This window comes from Taudactylus pleione, unplaced genomic scaffold, assembly GCF_031769625.1.
Source record: "Taudactylus pleione unplaced genomic scaffold, aTauple2 ptg001289l, whole genome shotgun sequence".
In the NCBI taxonomy this organism is placed as follows: Eukaryota; Metazoa; Chordata; class Amphibia; order Anura; family Myobatrachidae; genus Taudactylus; species Taudactylus pleione.
In genome coordinates, this window is record NW_028285689.1 from 554,062 (window position 1) to 570,945 (window position 16,884).

At 47.3% G+C, this 16,884-nt stretch overlaps 1 protein-coding gene across 1 annotated transcript in view; it reads left to right on the forward strand.

The window, feature by feature from the left end:
* The first annotated feature begins 2,171 nt into the window (after nt 1-2,171).
* LOC148443366 (diamine oxidase [copper-containing]-like) overlaps nt 2,172-16,884 on the forward strand; it is a 60,156-nt gene continuing 45,443 nt past the window's right edge. The window contains exon 1 of the mRNA XM_088462930.1: nt 2,172-2,790. Within this exon, the coding sequence (XP_088319056.1) occupies nt 2,172-2,790 (619 nt within the window). The remainder of the gene's footprint in view (nt 2,791-16,884) is intronic.

Here is a 16,884-nt window from a genome sequence, read left to right on the forward strand (position 1 = left end):
CAAGACTGAGGTACCATCAGTAACATGGAGTACCATCACATCCTCACTCACACTTACACAGGCTCTGACCTTACTCAGGAGTTACTAACCTCATCACACACAGTGATTACACAAGACTGAGATACCATCAGTAACATGGAGTATCATCACATCCTCACACACACTTACACAGGCTCTGACCTTACTCAGGAATTACTAACCTCATCACACACAGTGACTACACAAGACTGAGATACCATCAGTAACATGGAGTACCATCACAGCCTCACACACACTTACACAGGCTCTGACCTTACTCAGGAATTACTAACCTCATCACACACAGTGATTACACAAGACTGAGATACCATCAGTAACATGGAGTACCATCACATCCTCACACACACTTACACAGGCTCTGACCTTACTCAGGAATTACTAACAACCACGCACGCTATGAGACAGAAGTACTGACAGACAAATGTGCTGCTTACACAGTAAATGAATACACTGATCCCTTTTTACTTTTTTGGTAATATTGCAACATTAAATAGTATTTAAATGCTTTATTAAGTGAAAGAAATAGCAATACAGGTATATGAATTGACGTGAGACTGGCATATGAATGTAAAAGCTGTACTTGCCTTTTTCAGTACAGTATCATCACGTAGGCAACAGCCAGGGTCCGACTAGCCCACAGGGGTACAGGGGAAACCCAGAGTGGGCCCCACTGCCTGAGGGCCCACCCCCTCCTTAGGGATCAGGTCCAGACTGTACACTTCTATTATATTGCACAGGACTTTGGTGTATTTTCTACAATGTATTGCTGTTATTAGTCTGGTACATTATTACGCATTCACTATTTACCATATCTCTATTTTTTAAGGGGCCCAGACCCAATTTGCAGGCTGGTCACACCCCTAAGTATGGGCCCCAAGCACTGCATTCCCCTGGTGGGCCCTTCACGCCCCAGTCCGACACTGGCAACAGCTATGGGGATCATCTAAAAATGGCACCACATATACTGACGTTGGACTGGTCATAAAACATATTACCCTATTTGCAATACATACACATACATATACATATACTACAGTGTCCACAACAAATATGTACAGTAAAACATTAAAAAAATATAGAAATATAGTTAGTTAAATCTCCTGCCGATGCCGGTCTACCTGTTACCGAGGCGTTGTCTGTGGCTCAGGATGACGGGAAGGCCACGCTCAGTGGTCAGCAGGACACGCCACCCCGAGCAGCAGCCACCCAGCATTGTGGACTTCCGGCGCCTCAGGATCAGTCACCTGGCCGGCCGGCTTCCTCGGAGTTGAGCTCATCCTCCTCGGCTGCTGAGCGTGGTGGGGTGGCCGCCAGTGGCACATATATGATGTCATGTATTGTGATGTCACATGGTGCTACCATTTCCGGTGGTTCAGCTGGCAGTGACTGGGGGTGACGGTGACGGGAGTGGCAGCCCACCAGGGTTTCAGTGGTCAGGGCATCAGACAGCCAAGGACCATCAGCAGGGGTAGTTTAAGAGAGGAGGGGGCCATGTGCAGGCTCCCTCCTCTCTGGCAGTGCAGTAGACTCTGGCTCTATGCACATGCGCTGGTCTCCGGGAACATGGCGCCCATGCTATGCCCACCGCACTGTTCTCCTGATGATTTCTGTCTGCAGCGATGGCCAATGAGATGTAAGTATAATTATATGAGTATAGTGTATGCATTGTGGGCCCTCCTGGACCCAGGGGCCCGTGTGTATGGCACATTATAGATATGCCAATGGTCAGCAGGCTGTGGGCCTATTTTGATGGGTGGCCTTGAGGTGCAGTTCCTCTCACCCCATTGTAAATCCGGTCTGGGGGAAACGCAATTCACTTTGAATGACGTTATCGTGGCAACGCCCCCTCAGCATACTGCTATTACTCGACAAACCTGGAGGAATTGGGCTAAGAAGCGGGTAAACCGATTGCCAAGGTTGCTCTTACTGGTCCTGGCACCATTAACCATATGGTGCAGAAGAGAAAAGTGCGACAAAACACATTTTATTACTATACTAATCTCTAGTCTGTCCGTCCACCCCGTCATATTAACGGCCCCATTTCACTGTGTAGTCACAATATTACTTGTAGTGGCTGATGGTTACAGTGGTGTCAGACTGGCACCTGGAATGCTCTGCCACTGTGCAGTAAGATGGCCCTGGGCAGATGCCGGGTGTGCCCGTGCAGTAAGATGGCCCTGGGCAGATGCCGGGTGTGCCCGTGCAGTAAGATGGCCCTGGGCAGATGCCGGGTGTGCCCGTGCAGTAAGATGGCCCTGGGCAGATGCCGGGTGTGCCCGTGCAGTAAGATGGCGCTGGGCAGATGCCGGGTGTGCCCGTGCAGTAAGATGGCCCTGGGCAGATGCCGGGTGTGCCCGTGCAGTAAGATGGTGCTGGGCAGATGCCGGGTGCGCCCGTGCAGTAAGATGGCCCTGGGCAGATGCCGGGTGCGCCCATGCAGTAAGATGGCCCTGGGCAGATGCCGAGTGTGTCCGTGCAGTAAGATGGCCCTGGGCAGATGCCGGGTGCGCCCGTGTAGTAAGATGGCCCTGGGCAGATGCCGGGTGTGCCTGTGTAGTAAGATGGCCCTGGGCAGATGCCGGGTGCGCCCGTGCAGTAAGATGGCCCTGGGCAGATGCCGGGTGTGCCCGTGCAGTAAGATGGCCCTGGGCAGATGTCGGGTGTGCCCGTGCAGTAAGATGGCCCTGAGCAGATGCCTGGTGTGCCCGTGCAGTAAGATGGCCCTGGGCAGATGCCGGGTGTGCCCGTGCAGTAAGATGGCCCTGGGCAGATGCCGGGTGTGCCTGTGCAGTAAGATGGCCTGGGCAGATGCTGGGTGTGCCCGTGCATCTGCCCAGGGCCTGTGCCCTTGCATCTGTACTCAGGGATATCGTTAGGGATAATGGGACCAAGACTTGCTGATTACATCAGAGGAAAGCAGCCTGTAGTTATCCAGCTGAACTACAACTCCCAGCATCTGTGATGTTAGCTGGGCCTACTGGAAGTTATTTGTCAACAACAGGTGGTGTGCTTCAGGTTACCTCAGCCTGCTTTACGCACTGTTTGCACCATGTAAATATGTATGTATATGAGAAAAATATACACAATTTTGTTTTTGTATTAAACGTTTTTGCACTTTATTGCACATATCCTGGCAGGAAGACGCTCTGTGCTGCTGCTGCTGCTGCTGCTGCTGCTCATATTTGCCCACCCCATCAACTTGGTGCTTCAGAATTTTCTTTAAAAAAATGAAAGGGGGTATGCAGGAGATGCTGTCTGTGACCATTACAATTTCTGGACATTCATAAACCATGACATTAAAAATGTCAGACAGCAATGCCCCAACCAGCACATAATGCAAAGAAAAGAGGTGCAGGATGGAATTGTCCTTGGATCCTCCCACCCACCCTAATGTTGTACATATGTAACAGGATATTCACAGTGTAACAAACCAATCACTTCAGCAACAGGGACTGACACTTGTGGCTGAAATGATTGGTTTGTTTGGACCCCCACAAAGCAAGCTGCCAATGCGCAGTGGACATTGGTGGCAATGATGCCAAACACTAACTGGCTTTACAACCACATTAGATTTGATGTCATCATCTTCATCGTCATCCCCATCAGTGTGTACATCCTCTTCTTCTTCACACATTATTAATTTGTCCCCGCTGGAATCCACCATTACAGACGCCTCTGTATTTTTTTTACTTAATTGCTGGTAAAGGTCTTCCTCATGGAATTTGTAATTTATTTTAATGAACATCATCTTTTCCACATTTTGGGGAAGTAACCTCCTACGCCAATCACTGACAAGATTCCCGGCTGCGCTGAAAACTATTTCAGAGTACACACTGGAGGGTGGGCAACTTAAGTACAGCAAAGCCAGTTTGTGTAAGGGCCTCCAAATTTCCTCTTTGCGATCACAATGAATTAGCATACTATCGCAGTAAGACTGCATGCCTAATCGCTATTGCATTCGCAGTTGCGTTCCTTGAAGAATCAGTTCCTATGTTACACAAACATTTAATTTCAGCTCTTCAGTAGCATCCTATAAAACAATTGGGTTAAACACATGAAAAGGCATCAACATAACAAGTAACTTCAACCTGGCCTTCTCAGAAGATTCTTTAGCAATAGTTACTTTACTGATAGGGGCCAAGGTCACACATTTCACAAAGACCGAAAAAAAAAGAACAATATTTTTATTGTTTGTGTAGCACACTTTGAGGGTGTCACCACCCTTTCACAGGCTTTCCATTTACACTAGGGGTGTGCACCGGCCACTTTTCGTGTTTTGTGTTTTGGTTTTGGATCTGGATCTTTCTTCGTGTTTTGGATCTGGATTGGTTTTGCCAAAACCACCCTTCCGTGTTTTGGGTTCTGTATTTTTGTGAAAAAAAGCATAAAAACAGCTAAAATCACAGAATTTGAAGGTTTTTCTGCTCCTATGCTATTATTAACCTCAATAACCTTAATTTCCACTCATTTCCAGTCTATTCTGAACACCTCACACCTCACAATAGTGTTTTTATGTCCAAAAGGTTGCACCGAGGTAGCTGGATGACTATGCTAAGCGACACGAGTGGGCGGCACAAACACGTGACCCATCTAGGCGTGAAACTGCAGTGGCAGACAGGATGGCAGTTTGAAAAACTAGGCCCCAAACTGTACATAATGCAAAGAAAAAAAAGAGGTGCAAGATGGAATTGTCCTTGGGCCCTCCCACCCACCCTTATGTTGTATAAACAGGACATGCACACTTTAACAAACCAATCATTTCAGCGCCAGGGTCTGCCACACAACTGTGGCTGAAATGATTGGTTCGTTTGGGCCCCCACAAAACAAGCTGGCAATTAATGTGTCCCTGCACAAACTGGCTCTACGGAGGCAAGATGTCATCCTCATCCTCCTCATCCACCGATTCCTCACCCTCTTCAGTGTGTACATCCTCATCCTCACAGAGTATTAATTCGTCCCCGCTGGAACCACAGGTCCCTCTGTACGTTCTGGAGGCTGGTCTCCCTGGAAGAGTTGATAATTCATTTTATGAACATCATATTCTCCACATTTTGTGGAAGCAACCTCCTACGCCTTTTGCTGACAAGGTTCCCGGCTGCACTAAACACTCTTTCGGAGTACACACTGGAGGGGGGGCAACTCAGGTAAAATAGAGCCAGTTTGTACAGGGACCTCCAAATTGCTTCTTTTTCCTGCCAGTACAGGTACGGACTGTCTGACATGCCTACTTGGATGCTGTCACCGATGTAATCCTTTAACAGACAGACGCACGCTTGTCGCTGCTGCTTTGAGGATGCAAGTGCGGCTACAGCCCACACAATTCACAAAGACAGAAAAAAAAAAAATAATATTTTTATTGTTTGTGGAGCGCACTTTGAGGGTTACACCACCCTTTAACAGACAGACGCACGCTTGTCGCTGCTGCTTTGAGGATGCAAGTGCGGCTACAGCCCACACAATTCACAAAGACAGAAAAAAGAAGAAGAATATTTTTATTGTTTGTGTAGCACACTTTGAGGGTGTCACCACCCTTTAACAGACAGACGCACGCTTGTCGCTGCTGCTTTAAGGATGCAGGTGCGGCTACAGCCCACACATTTCACAAAGACCGAAAAAAAAGAACAATATTTTAATTGTGTAGCACACTTTGAGGGTGTCACCACCCTTTAACAGACAGACGCACGCTTGTCGCTGCTGCTTTGAAGACAGTATCATATGCAGTGACAGTAGACTTGTCAGAAATTGTTGGCACGTCCTTCAGTCCGGACAAGATGTCCAAACCAGCCCTTGACTTATGACACAGGCGCACGCTTGTCGCTGCTACTATGTTGATGCACGTGCGGCTACATCGCACACAAGTCACAAACACATAAAAAAAATAGTTTTTTATTTTTTGGAGCACTTTGAGAGTTACACCACCCTTTAACAGACAGACGCACGCTTGTCGCTGCTGCTTTGAGGATGCAAGTGCGGCTACAGCCCACACAATTCACAAAGACAGAAAAAAAAAGAACAATATTTTTATTGTTTGTGGAGCGCACTTTGAGGGTTACACCACCCTTTAACAGACAGACGCACACTTGTCGCTGCTGCTTTGAGGATGCAAGTGCGGCTACAACCCACACAATTCACAAAGACAGAAAAAAGAAGAAGAATATTTTTATTGTTTGTGGAGCACACTTTGAGGGTGTCACCACCCTTTAACAGACAGATGCACGCTTGTCGCTGCTGCTTTAAGGAAGCAGGTGCGGCTACAGCCCACACATTTCACAAAGACCGAAAAAAAAAGAACAATATTTTAATTGTGTAGCACACTTTGAGGGTGTCACCACCCTTTAACAGACAGACGCACGCTTGTCGCTGCTGCTTTAAGGATGCAGGTGCGGCTACAGCCCACACAATTCACAAAGACAGAAAAAAGAAGAATATTTTTATTGTTTGTGTAGCACACTTTGAGGGTGTCACCACCCTTTAACAGACAGATGCACGCTTGTCGCTGCTGCTTTGAGGATGCAAGTGCGGCTACATCGCACACAAGTCACAAACACATTAAAAAAATAGTTTTTTATTTTTTGGAGCACTTTGAGAGTTACACCACCCTTTAACAGACAGACGCACGCTTATCGCTGCTGCTTTGAGGATGCAAGTGTGGCTACAGCCCACACAATTCACAAAGACAGAAAAAAAAAGAACAATATTTTTATTGTTTGTGTAGCACACTTTGAGGGTGTCACCACCCTTTAACAGACAGACGCACGCTTGTCGCTGCTGCTTTAAGGATGCAGGTGCGGCTAAAGCCCACACATTTCACAAAGACCGAAAAAAAAAGAACAATATTTTTATTGTTTGTGTAGCACACTTTGAGGGTGTCACCACCCTTTAACAGACAGACGCACGCTTGTCGCTGCTGCTTTGAGGACAGTATCATATGCAGTGACAGTAGACTTGTCAGAAATTGTTGGCACGTCCTTCAGTCCGGACCAGATGTCCAAACCAGCCCTTGACTTATGACACAGGCGCACGCTTGGCGCTGCTACTTTGTTGATGCACGTGCGGCTACATCGCACACAAGTCACAAACACATTAAAAAAATAGTTTTTTATTTTTTGGAGCACTTTGAGGGTTACACCACCCTTTAACAGACAGACGCACACTTGTCGCTGCTGCTTTGAGGATGCAAGTGCGGCTACAGCCCACACAATTCACAAAGACAGAAAAAAAAAGAACAATATTTTTATTGTTTGTGTAGCACACTTTGAGGGTGTCACCACCCTTTAACAGACAGACGCATGCTTGTCGCTGCAGCTTTGAGGATGCAGGTGGAATCTAGACGGGATTTGGAACCGGGGACACACTACCTCCATCAATTGTCTAAATCCCACTGCACTAATGGCGGATACCGGACGCACATCTAACACCAACATAGCAGTCAAGGCCTCAGTTATACGTTTTGCTTCAGGATGACTGCTGTCGTACTTCATCCTCATCGCTAGGGACTGTTGGAGGGTCAATTGTTTAGTAAAAGTAGTGATGTTCCTACTTCCTCTCTGGGATGATGAACAACTCCCAGCAGCAGCAACAGCACTAGGAGGAAGTGGTTCTTGATCTTTCCCTATTTTATTTTTATCGGAGAAAGTTTGGTCCTCAATTTATGTTATATTGATATATACGTGCGGCTAAAGCGCACACAAACACAGAAAATATTTTTTTATTTTTGCTGGAGAGTAGTGCACTTTGTGGGTTACACCACCCTTTAAGAAATGAGCCAGCCGGCTCTTTACTTATGGGACACAGGCGCACGCTTGGCGCTGCTCCTTTGTTGATGCACGTGCAGCCACAGTGCACACAAGTCACAAACACAGAAAATATATATTTTTTTGGTTTGGAGTGTAGTTTGGGGGTTACAGCACCCTTTAATGGTCAAGCCAGCCGGCCCTTTACTTATGACACAGGCGCACGCTTGGCACTACTTTGTTGATGCACGTGCGGCTACTGCGCACACAATTCACAAACACAGAAAATAATTTTTTTTTTGGTTAGGACTGGAGTGTACTTTGGGGGTTACAGCACCCTTTAACGGTCAAGCCAGCCGGCCCTTTACTTATGACACAGGCGCACGCTTGGCACTACTTTGTTGATGCACGTGCGGCTACTGCGCACACAATTCACAAACACAGAAAATTATTTTTTTTTTGGTTTGGACTGGAGTGTACTTTGGGGGTTACAGCACCCTTTAATGGTCAAGCCAGCTGGCCCTTTACTTATGACACAGGCGCACGCTTGGCACTACTTTGTTGATGCACGTGCGGCTACTGCGCACACAATTCACAAACACAGAAAATATATATTTTTTTAGTTTGGACTGGAGTGTACTTTGGGGGTTACAGCACCCTTTAACGGTCAAGCCAGCCGGCCCTTTACTTATGACACAGGCGCACGCTTGGCACTACTTTGTTGATGCACGTGCGGCTACTGCGCACACAATTCACAAACACAGAAAATATATTTTTTTTGGTTTGGACTGGAGTGTACTTTGGGGGTTACAGCACCCTTTAACGGTCAAGCCAGCCGGCCCTTTACTTATGACACAGGCGCACGCTTGGCACTACTTTGTTGATGCACGTGCGGCTACTGCGCACACAATTCACAAACACAGAAAATAATTTTTTTTTTGGTTTGGACTGGAGTGTACTTTGGGGGTTACAGCACCCTTTAACGGTCAAGCCAGCCAGCCCTTTACTTATGACACAGGCGCACGCTTGGCACTACTTTGTTGATGCACGTGCGGATACTGCGCACACAATTCACAAACACAGAAAATAATTTTTTTTTTGGTTTGGACTGGAGTGTACTTTGGGGGTTACAGCACCCTTTAATGGTCAAGCCAGCCGGCCCTTTACTTATGACACAGGCGCACGCTTGGCACTACTTTGTTGATGCACGTGCGGCTACTGCGCACACAATTCACAAACACAGAAAATAATTTTTTTTTTTGTTTGGACTGTAGTGTACTTTGGGGGTTACAGCACCCTTTAACGGTCAAGCCAGCCGGCCCTTTACTTATGACACAGGCGCACGCTTGGCACTACTTTGTTGATGCACGTGCGGCTACTGCGCACACAATTCACAAACACAGAAAATAATTTTTTTTTTGGTTTGGACTGGAGTGTACTTTGGGGGTTACAGCACCCTTTAATGGTCAAGCCAGCCGGCCCTTTACTTATGACACAGGCGCACGCTTGGCACTACTTTGTTGATGCACGTGCGGCTACAGCGCACACAAATCACAAACACAGAAAATATTTTTTTTGGGGGTTTGGACTGGAGTGTACTTTGGGGGTTACAGCACCCTTTAACGGTCAAGCCAGCCGGCCCTTTACTTATGACACAGGCGCACGCTTGGTACTACTTTGTTGATGCACGTGCGTCTACTGCGCACACAATTCACAAACACAGAAAATATATATTTTTTGGGGGGTTTGGACTGGAGTGTACTTTGGGGGTTACAGCACCCTTTAACAGTCAAGCCAGCTGGCCCTTTACTTATGACACAGGCGCACGCTTGGCACTACTTTGTTGATGCACGTGCGGCTACTGCGCACACAATTCACAAACACAGAAAATAATTTTTTTTTGGGTTTGGACTGGAGTGTACTTTGGGGGTTACAGCACCCTTTAACGGTCAAGCCAGCCGGCCCTTTACTTATGACACAGGCGCAAGCTTGGCACTACTTTGTTGATGCACGTGCGGCTACTGCGCACACAATTCACAAACACAGAAAATTTTTTTTTTTTGGTTTGGACTGGAGTGTACTTTGGGGGTTACAGCACCCTTTAATGGTCAAGCCAGCCGGCCCTTTACTTATGACACAGGCGCACGCTTGGCACTACTTTGTTGATGCACGTGCGGCTACTGCGCACACAATTCACAAACACAGAAAATATATTTTTTTTTGGTTAGGACTGGAGTGTACTTTGGGGGTTACAGCACCCTTTAACGGTCAAGCCAGCCGGCCCTTTACTTATGACACAGGCGCACGCTTGGCACTACTTTGTTGATGCACGTGCGGCTACTGCGGACACAATTCACATACACAGAAAATATATCTGTTTTTGGTTTGGACTGGAGTGTACTTTGGGGGTTACAGCACCCTTTAACGGTCAAGCCAGCCGGCCCTGTACTTATGACACAGGCGCACGCTTGGCACTACTTTGTTGATGCACGTGCGGCTACTGCGCACACAATTCACAAACACAGAAAATATATATTTTTTTGGTTTGGACTGGAGTGTACTTTGGGGGTTACAGCACCCTTTAACGGTCAAGCCAGTCGGCCCTTTACTTATGACACAGGCGCACACTTGGCACTACTTTGTTGATGCACGTGCGGCTACTGCGCACACAATTCACAAACACAGAAAATATATATTTTTTTGGTTTGGACTGGAGTGTACTTTGGGGGTTACAGCACCCTTTAACAGTCAAGCCAGCCGGCCCTTTACTTATGACACAGGCGCACGCTTGGCACTACTTTGTTGATGCACGTGCGGCTTCTGCGCACACAATTCACAAACACAGAAAATATATATTTTTTTGGTTTGGACTGTAGTGTACTTTGGGGATTACAGCACCCTTTAACGGTCAAGCCAGCCGGCCCTTTACTTATGACACAGGCGCACGCTTGGCACTACTTTGTTGATGCACGTGCGGCTACTGCGCACACAATTCACAAACACAGAAAATAATTTTTTTTTTGGTTTGGACTGGAGTGTACTTTGGGGGTTACAGCACCCTTTAACGGTCAAGCCAGCCGGCCCTTTACTTATGACACAGGCGCACGCTTGGCACTACTTTGTTGATGCACGTGCGGCTACTGCGCACACAATTCACAAACACAGAAAATAATTATTTTTTTGGTTTGGACTGGAGTGTACTTTGGGGGTTACAGCACCATTTAATGGTCAAGCCAGCCCTTTACTTATGACACAGGCGCACGCTTGGCACTACTTTGTTGATGCACGTGCGGCTACTGCGCACACAATTCACAAACACAGAAAATAATTTTTTGAGGGGTTTGGACTGGAGTGTACTTTGGGGGTTACAGCACCCTTTAATGGTCAAGCCAGCCAGCCCTTTACTTATGACACAGGCGCACGCTTGGCACTACTTTGTTGATGCACGTGCGGCTACTGCGCACACAATTCACAAACACAGAAAATATATATTTTTTTGGTTTGGACTGGAGTGTACTTTGGGGGTTACAGCACCCTTTAATGGTCAAGCCAGCCGGCCCTTTACTTATGACACAGGCGCACGCTTGGCACTACTTTGTTGATGCACGTGCGGCTACTGCGCACACAATTCACAAACACAGAAAATATTTTTTTTTTTGGTTAGGACTGGAGTGTACTTTGGGGGTTACAGCACCCTTTAACGGTCAAGCCAGCCGGCCCTTTACTTATGACACAGACGCACGCTTGGCACTACTTTGTTGATGCACGTGTGGCTACTACGCACACAATTCACAAACACTGAAAATAATTTTTTTTTTGGTTTGGACTGGAGTGTACTTTGGGGGTTACAGCACCCTTTAATGGTCAAGCCAGCCGGCCCTTTACTTATGACACAGGCGCACGCTTGGCACTACTTTGTTGATGCACGTGCGGCTACTGCGCACACAATTCACAAACACAGAAAATATATATTTTTTTGGTTTGGACTGGAGTGTACTTTGGGGGTTACAGCACCCTTTAACGGTCAAGCCAGCCGGCCCTTTACTTATGACACAGGCGCATGCTTGGCACTACTTTGTTGATGCACGTGCGGCTACTGCGCACACAATTCACAAACACAGAAAATAATTTTTTTTTTGGTTTGGACTGGAGTGTACTTTGGGGGTTACAGCACCCTTTAACGGTCAAGCCAGCCGGCCCTTTACTTATGACACAGGCGCACGCTTGGCACTACTTTGTTGATGCACGTGCGGCTACTGCGCACACAATTCACAAACAGAAAATAATTTTTTTTTTGGTTTGGACTGGAGTGTACTTTGGGGGTTACAGCACCCTTTAATGGTCAAGCCAGCCGGCCCTTTACTTATGACACAGGCGCACGCTTGGCTCTACTTTGTTGATGCACGTGCGGCTACTGCGCACACAATTCACAAACACAGAAAATAATTTTTTTTTTGGTTTGGACTAGGGGTGTGCACCGGCCACTTTTCGTGTTTTGTGTTTTGGTTTTGGATCTGGATCTTTCTTCGTGTTTTGGATCTGGATTGGTTTTGCCAAAACCACCCTTCCGTGTTTTGGGTTCTGGGTTTTGTGTTTTGGATCTGTATTTTTTTGAAAAAAAGCATAAAAACAGCTAAAATCACAGAATTTGTGTGTTTTTCTGCTCCTATGCTATTATTAACCTCAATAACCTTAATTTCCACTCATTTCCAGTCTATTCTGAATACCTCACACCTCACAATAGTGTTTTTATGTCCAAAAGGTTGCACCGAGGTAGCTGGATGACTATGCTAAGCGACACGAGTGGGCGGCACAAACACGTGACCCATCTAGGCGTGAAACTGCAGTGGCAGACAGGATGGCATTGAAAAACTAGGCCACAAACTGTACATAATGCAAAGAAAAAAAAGAGGTGCAAGATGGAATTGTCCTTGGGCCCTCCCACCCACCCTTATGTTGTATAAACAGGACATGCACACTTTAACAAACCAATCATTTCAGCGCCAGGGTCTGCCACACAACTGTGGCTGAAATGATTGGTTCGTTTGGGCCCCCACAAAACAAGCTGGCAATTAATCTGTCCCTGCACAAACTGGCTCTACGGAGGCAAGAAGTCGTCCTCATCCTCCTCATCCACAGATTCCTCACCCTCTTCAGTGTTATGTACATCCTCATCCTCACAGAGTATTAATTCGTCCCTGCTGGAACCACAGGTCCCTCTGTACGTTCTGGAGGCTGGTCTCCCTGGAAGAGTTGATCATTCATTTTATGAACATCATCTTCTCCACATTTTGTGGAAGCAACCTCCTACGCCTTTCGCTAACAAGGTTCCCGGCTGCACTAAACACTCTTTCGGAGTACACACTGGAGGGGGGGCAACTCAGGTAAAATAGAGCCAGTTTGTACAGGGACCTCCAAATTGCTTCTTTTTCCTGCCAGTACAGGTACGGACTGTCTGACATGCCTACTTGGATGCTGTCACCGATGTAATCCTTTAACAGACAGACGCACGCTTGTCGCTGCTGCTTTGAGGATTCAAGTGCGGCTACAGCCCACACAATTCACAAAGACAGAAAAAAAAAAAGAATATTTTTATTGTTTGTGGAGCACACTTTGAGGGTTACACCACCCTCTAACAGACAGACGCACGCTTGTCGCTGCTGCTTTGAGGAAGCAAGTGCGGCTACAGCCCACACATTTCACAAAGACCGAAAAAAAAGAACAATATTTTAATTGTTTGTGTAGCACACTTTGAGGGTGTCACCACCCTTTAACAGACAGACGCACGCTTGTCGCAGCTGCTTTAAGGATGCAGGTGCGGCTACAGCCCACACAATTCACAAAGACAGAAAAAAGAAGAATATTTTTATTGTTTGTGTAGCACACTTTGAGGGTGTCACCACCCTTTAACAGACAGACGCACGCTTGTCGCTGCTGCTTTGAGGATGCAAGTGCGGCTACATCGCACACAAGTCACAAACACATTAAAAAAATAGTTTTTTATTTTTTGGAGCACTTCGTGAGTTACACCACCCTTTAACAGACAGACGCACGCTTGTCGCTGCTGCTTTAAGGATGCAGGTGCGGCTACAGCCCACACAATTCACAAAGACAGAAAAAAGAAGAAGAATATTTTAATTGTTTGTGTAGCACACTTTGAGGGTGTCACCACCCTTTAACAGACAGACGCACGCTTGTCGCTGCTGCTTTGAGGATGCAAGTGCGGCTACATCGCACACAAGTCACAAACACATTAAAAAAATAGTTTTTTATTTTTTGGAGCACTTCGTGAGTTACACCACCCTTTAACAGACAGACGCACGCTTGTCGCTGCTGCTTTAAGGATGCAGGTGCCCACACAATTCACAAAGACAGAAAAAAGAAGAAGAATATTTTTATTGTTTGTGTAGCACACTTTGAGGGTGTCACCACCCTTTAACAGACAGATGCACGCTTGTCGCTGCTGCTTTGAGGATGCAAGTGTGGCTACTGCGCACACAATTCACAAACACAGAAAATAAATTTTTTTTTGGTTTGGACTGGAGTGTACTTTGGGGGTTACAGCACCCTTTAACGGTCAAGCCAGCTGGCCCTTTACTTATGACACAGGCGCACGCTTGGCACTACTTTGTTGATGCACATGCGGCTACTGCGCACACAATTCACAAACACAGAAAATATATTATTTTTTTAGCACTTGGGGGGAGCACCCCTGATGGACAGAGCACCCCCTGGACAACACTACAGCACCTCTTTAGGACTGGGACACTGCACAGGACTTTGGAGTGGACACAGCCCCTATGGAGAACTGACTGCACAACACAGTCCAGCCAGCCCCTATGGACTTTGAAGTAGTGGACACAGCCCCTATTAACAACAGCAGCACAGCACAACACAGCCAGCCCCTATGGACTTTGAAGTAGTGGACAACAGCAGCACTACACTACACTACACTACACAGCCCTAACTCCCACCCTCCCTCTTCACTGTCCACAGCCGAGTGAGAAAATGGCGCCGACGTGGGTACCTTATATAGGATCCAAAACCCGCGAGACTCGGAAGGTGGGAAGATGACGTTTTGCCTCGATTTCAGAATCCGAGTCAGGCGGGAAAAGTCGAGCCTGACTCGGATCGGACTCGGATCGGGGGGGCTCGGGGGGGTTCGGATTTCAGAAATCCGAACCCGCTCACCCCTAGTTTGGACTGGAGTGTACTTTGGGGGTTACAGCACCCTTTAACGGTCAAGCCAGGCGGCCCTTTACTTATGACACAGGCGCACGCTTGGCACTACTTTGTTGATGCACGTGCGGCTACTGCGCACACAATTCACAAACACAAAAAATATTATTTTTATAGCACTTGGGGGGAGCACCCCTGATGGACAGAGCACCCCCTGTACAACACTACAGCACCCCTTTAGGACTGGGACACTGCACAGGACTTTGGAGTGGACACAGCCCCTATGGAGAACTGACTGCACAACACAGTCCAGCCAGCCCCTATGGACTTTGAAGTAGTGGACACAGCCCCTATTAACAACAGCAGCACAGCACAACACAGCCAGCCCCTATGGACTTTGAAGTAGTGGACAACAGCAGCACAGCGCAGCACAGCACAACACTACTCTGCTCTACACTACACAGCCCAGCCAGCCCTAACTCCCACCCTCCCTCTTCACTGTCCACAGCCGAGTGAGAAAATGGCGCCGACGCGGGTACCTTATATAGGTTCCAAAACCCGCGAGACTCGGAAGGCGGGATGATGACGTTTTGCCTCGATTTCAGATCCGAGTCAGGCGGGAAAAGTCGAGCCTGACTCAGATCGGCCTCGGATCGGGGGGGCTCGGGGGGTTCGGATTTCAGAAATCCGAACCCGCTCACCCCTAATTTACACCAATCAGACTTTGGTTTTTGTCTGCTGGATAATTTTCGAATCACTGAATACAATGTTGGCTAATTCTATTTGATCTTGCAGAAGACCTTTTCTCTGGTTGAACTTCCATGCTGGTAATCCCTGATTCAGAGAACATATTCAGATACTTGCTCTGTATAGCAGCTTCCATCTTTTCTTCAATTTGTGTTGTTTCTTTAAAGATAGCATCTTGTTACTTGACAATCTTTCTGGTATATGGATTCCACAATCTGTAACCTTTGCTCTCATGCTAATAGCGAAGCATGACGCACTTCACTGACTTCGAATCCAGCTTGCGTCTTTCTTTTTTGCTGTATGCACAAAGGTCATACTTCCAAAAGTTCTGATATGTCTCACACTTGGTTTTCAGACCATGCTTCAATAGGTGTTTGAGGTAAACTGCTGTGGACACAGGGCCTGATTCAGACCCGCTCGCGAGCGCTATGCACTTACAAGCGGATCGATAGTGGCTGGCTCCGTCGTGCGCATGCGCGAGACCCGGATAGCTACGGGCAAGACGTTGCTCTGGGTCTCGTACCAAAGGGGTCGTGCTGTCGATGTTGAGTGACAGCATGCCCCCTTTGGTGGGCGGGTCGGGGGCATGGCTGCCCAGACGGAGGCATTCCCATGGGAACGCCTACCGTCTGGGGCCGGCCCCACTGACATCACAAGTGATGTCAGTGGGGCACTCTAGGGCTTGCGGCAATGAGACCATCATGACCATCTTCCTGGCCGCTCACTATAACTGTGGGTCACCCACAGCTGTGCGACCAGCCAGGAGGCCGCTCTAAAAAAACAGAAGGCTGGCCCTGATTCGGAGCGAGTGCTCTGTCAGAGCATCCGGCTCTGAATCAGGCCCACAGCTTCCACCCAAAATTGCTTTTCTAGGCCTGCATCCTTTAGCATGCAACTTGCCAATTTCTGGTACATAATACACATTTTGGATCTCTGTGACCTTTGTTATTGTTCCAAGTTTTAATAGAGCTTTAATTGTCCCAACTTTAGTGGCTGTAAGGACTTGATTTCCAATTCCTTTGATAGTGATAGGGTTACATTTGGTTAACTTAGTGAACCATTCCTCATTGGGGCTGAAATGCCTTGTTGCGCCTGAATCGGCAAACCAGTAATCCTTTCTGCGGCTATCTGTAACACTCAGGGCTGACTCATCTTTGTTGCTGCATTTCTTGCTTTGCATATGATT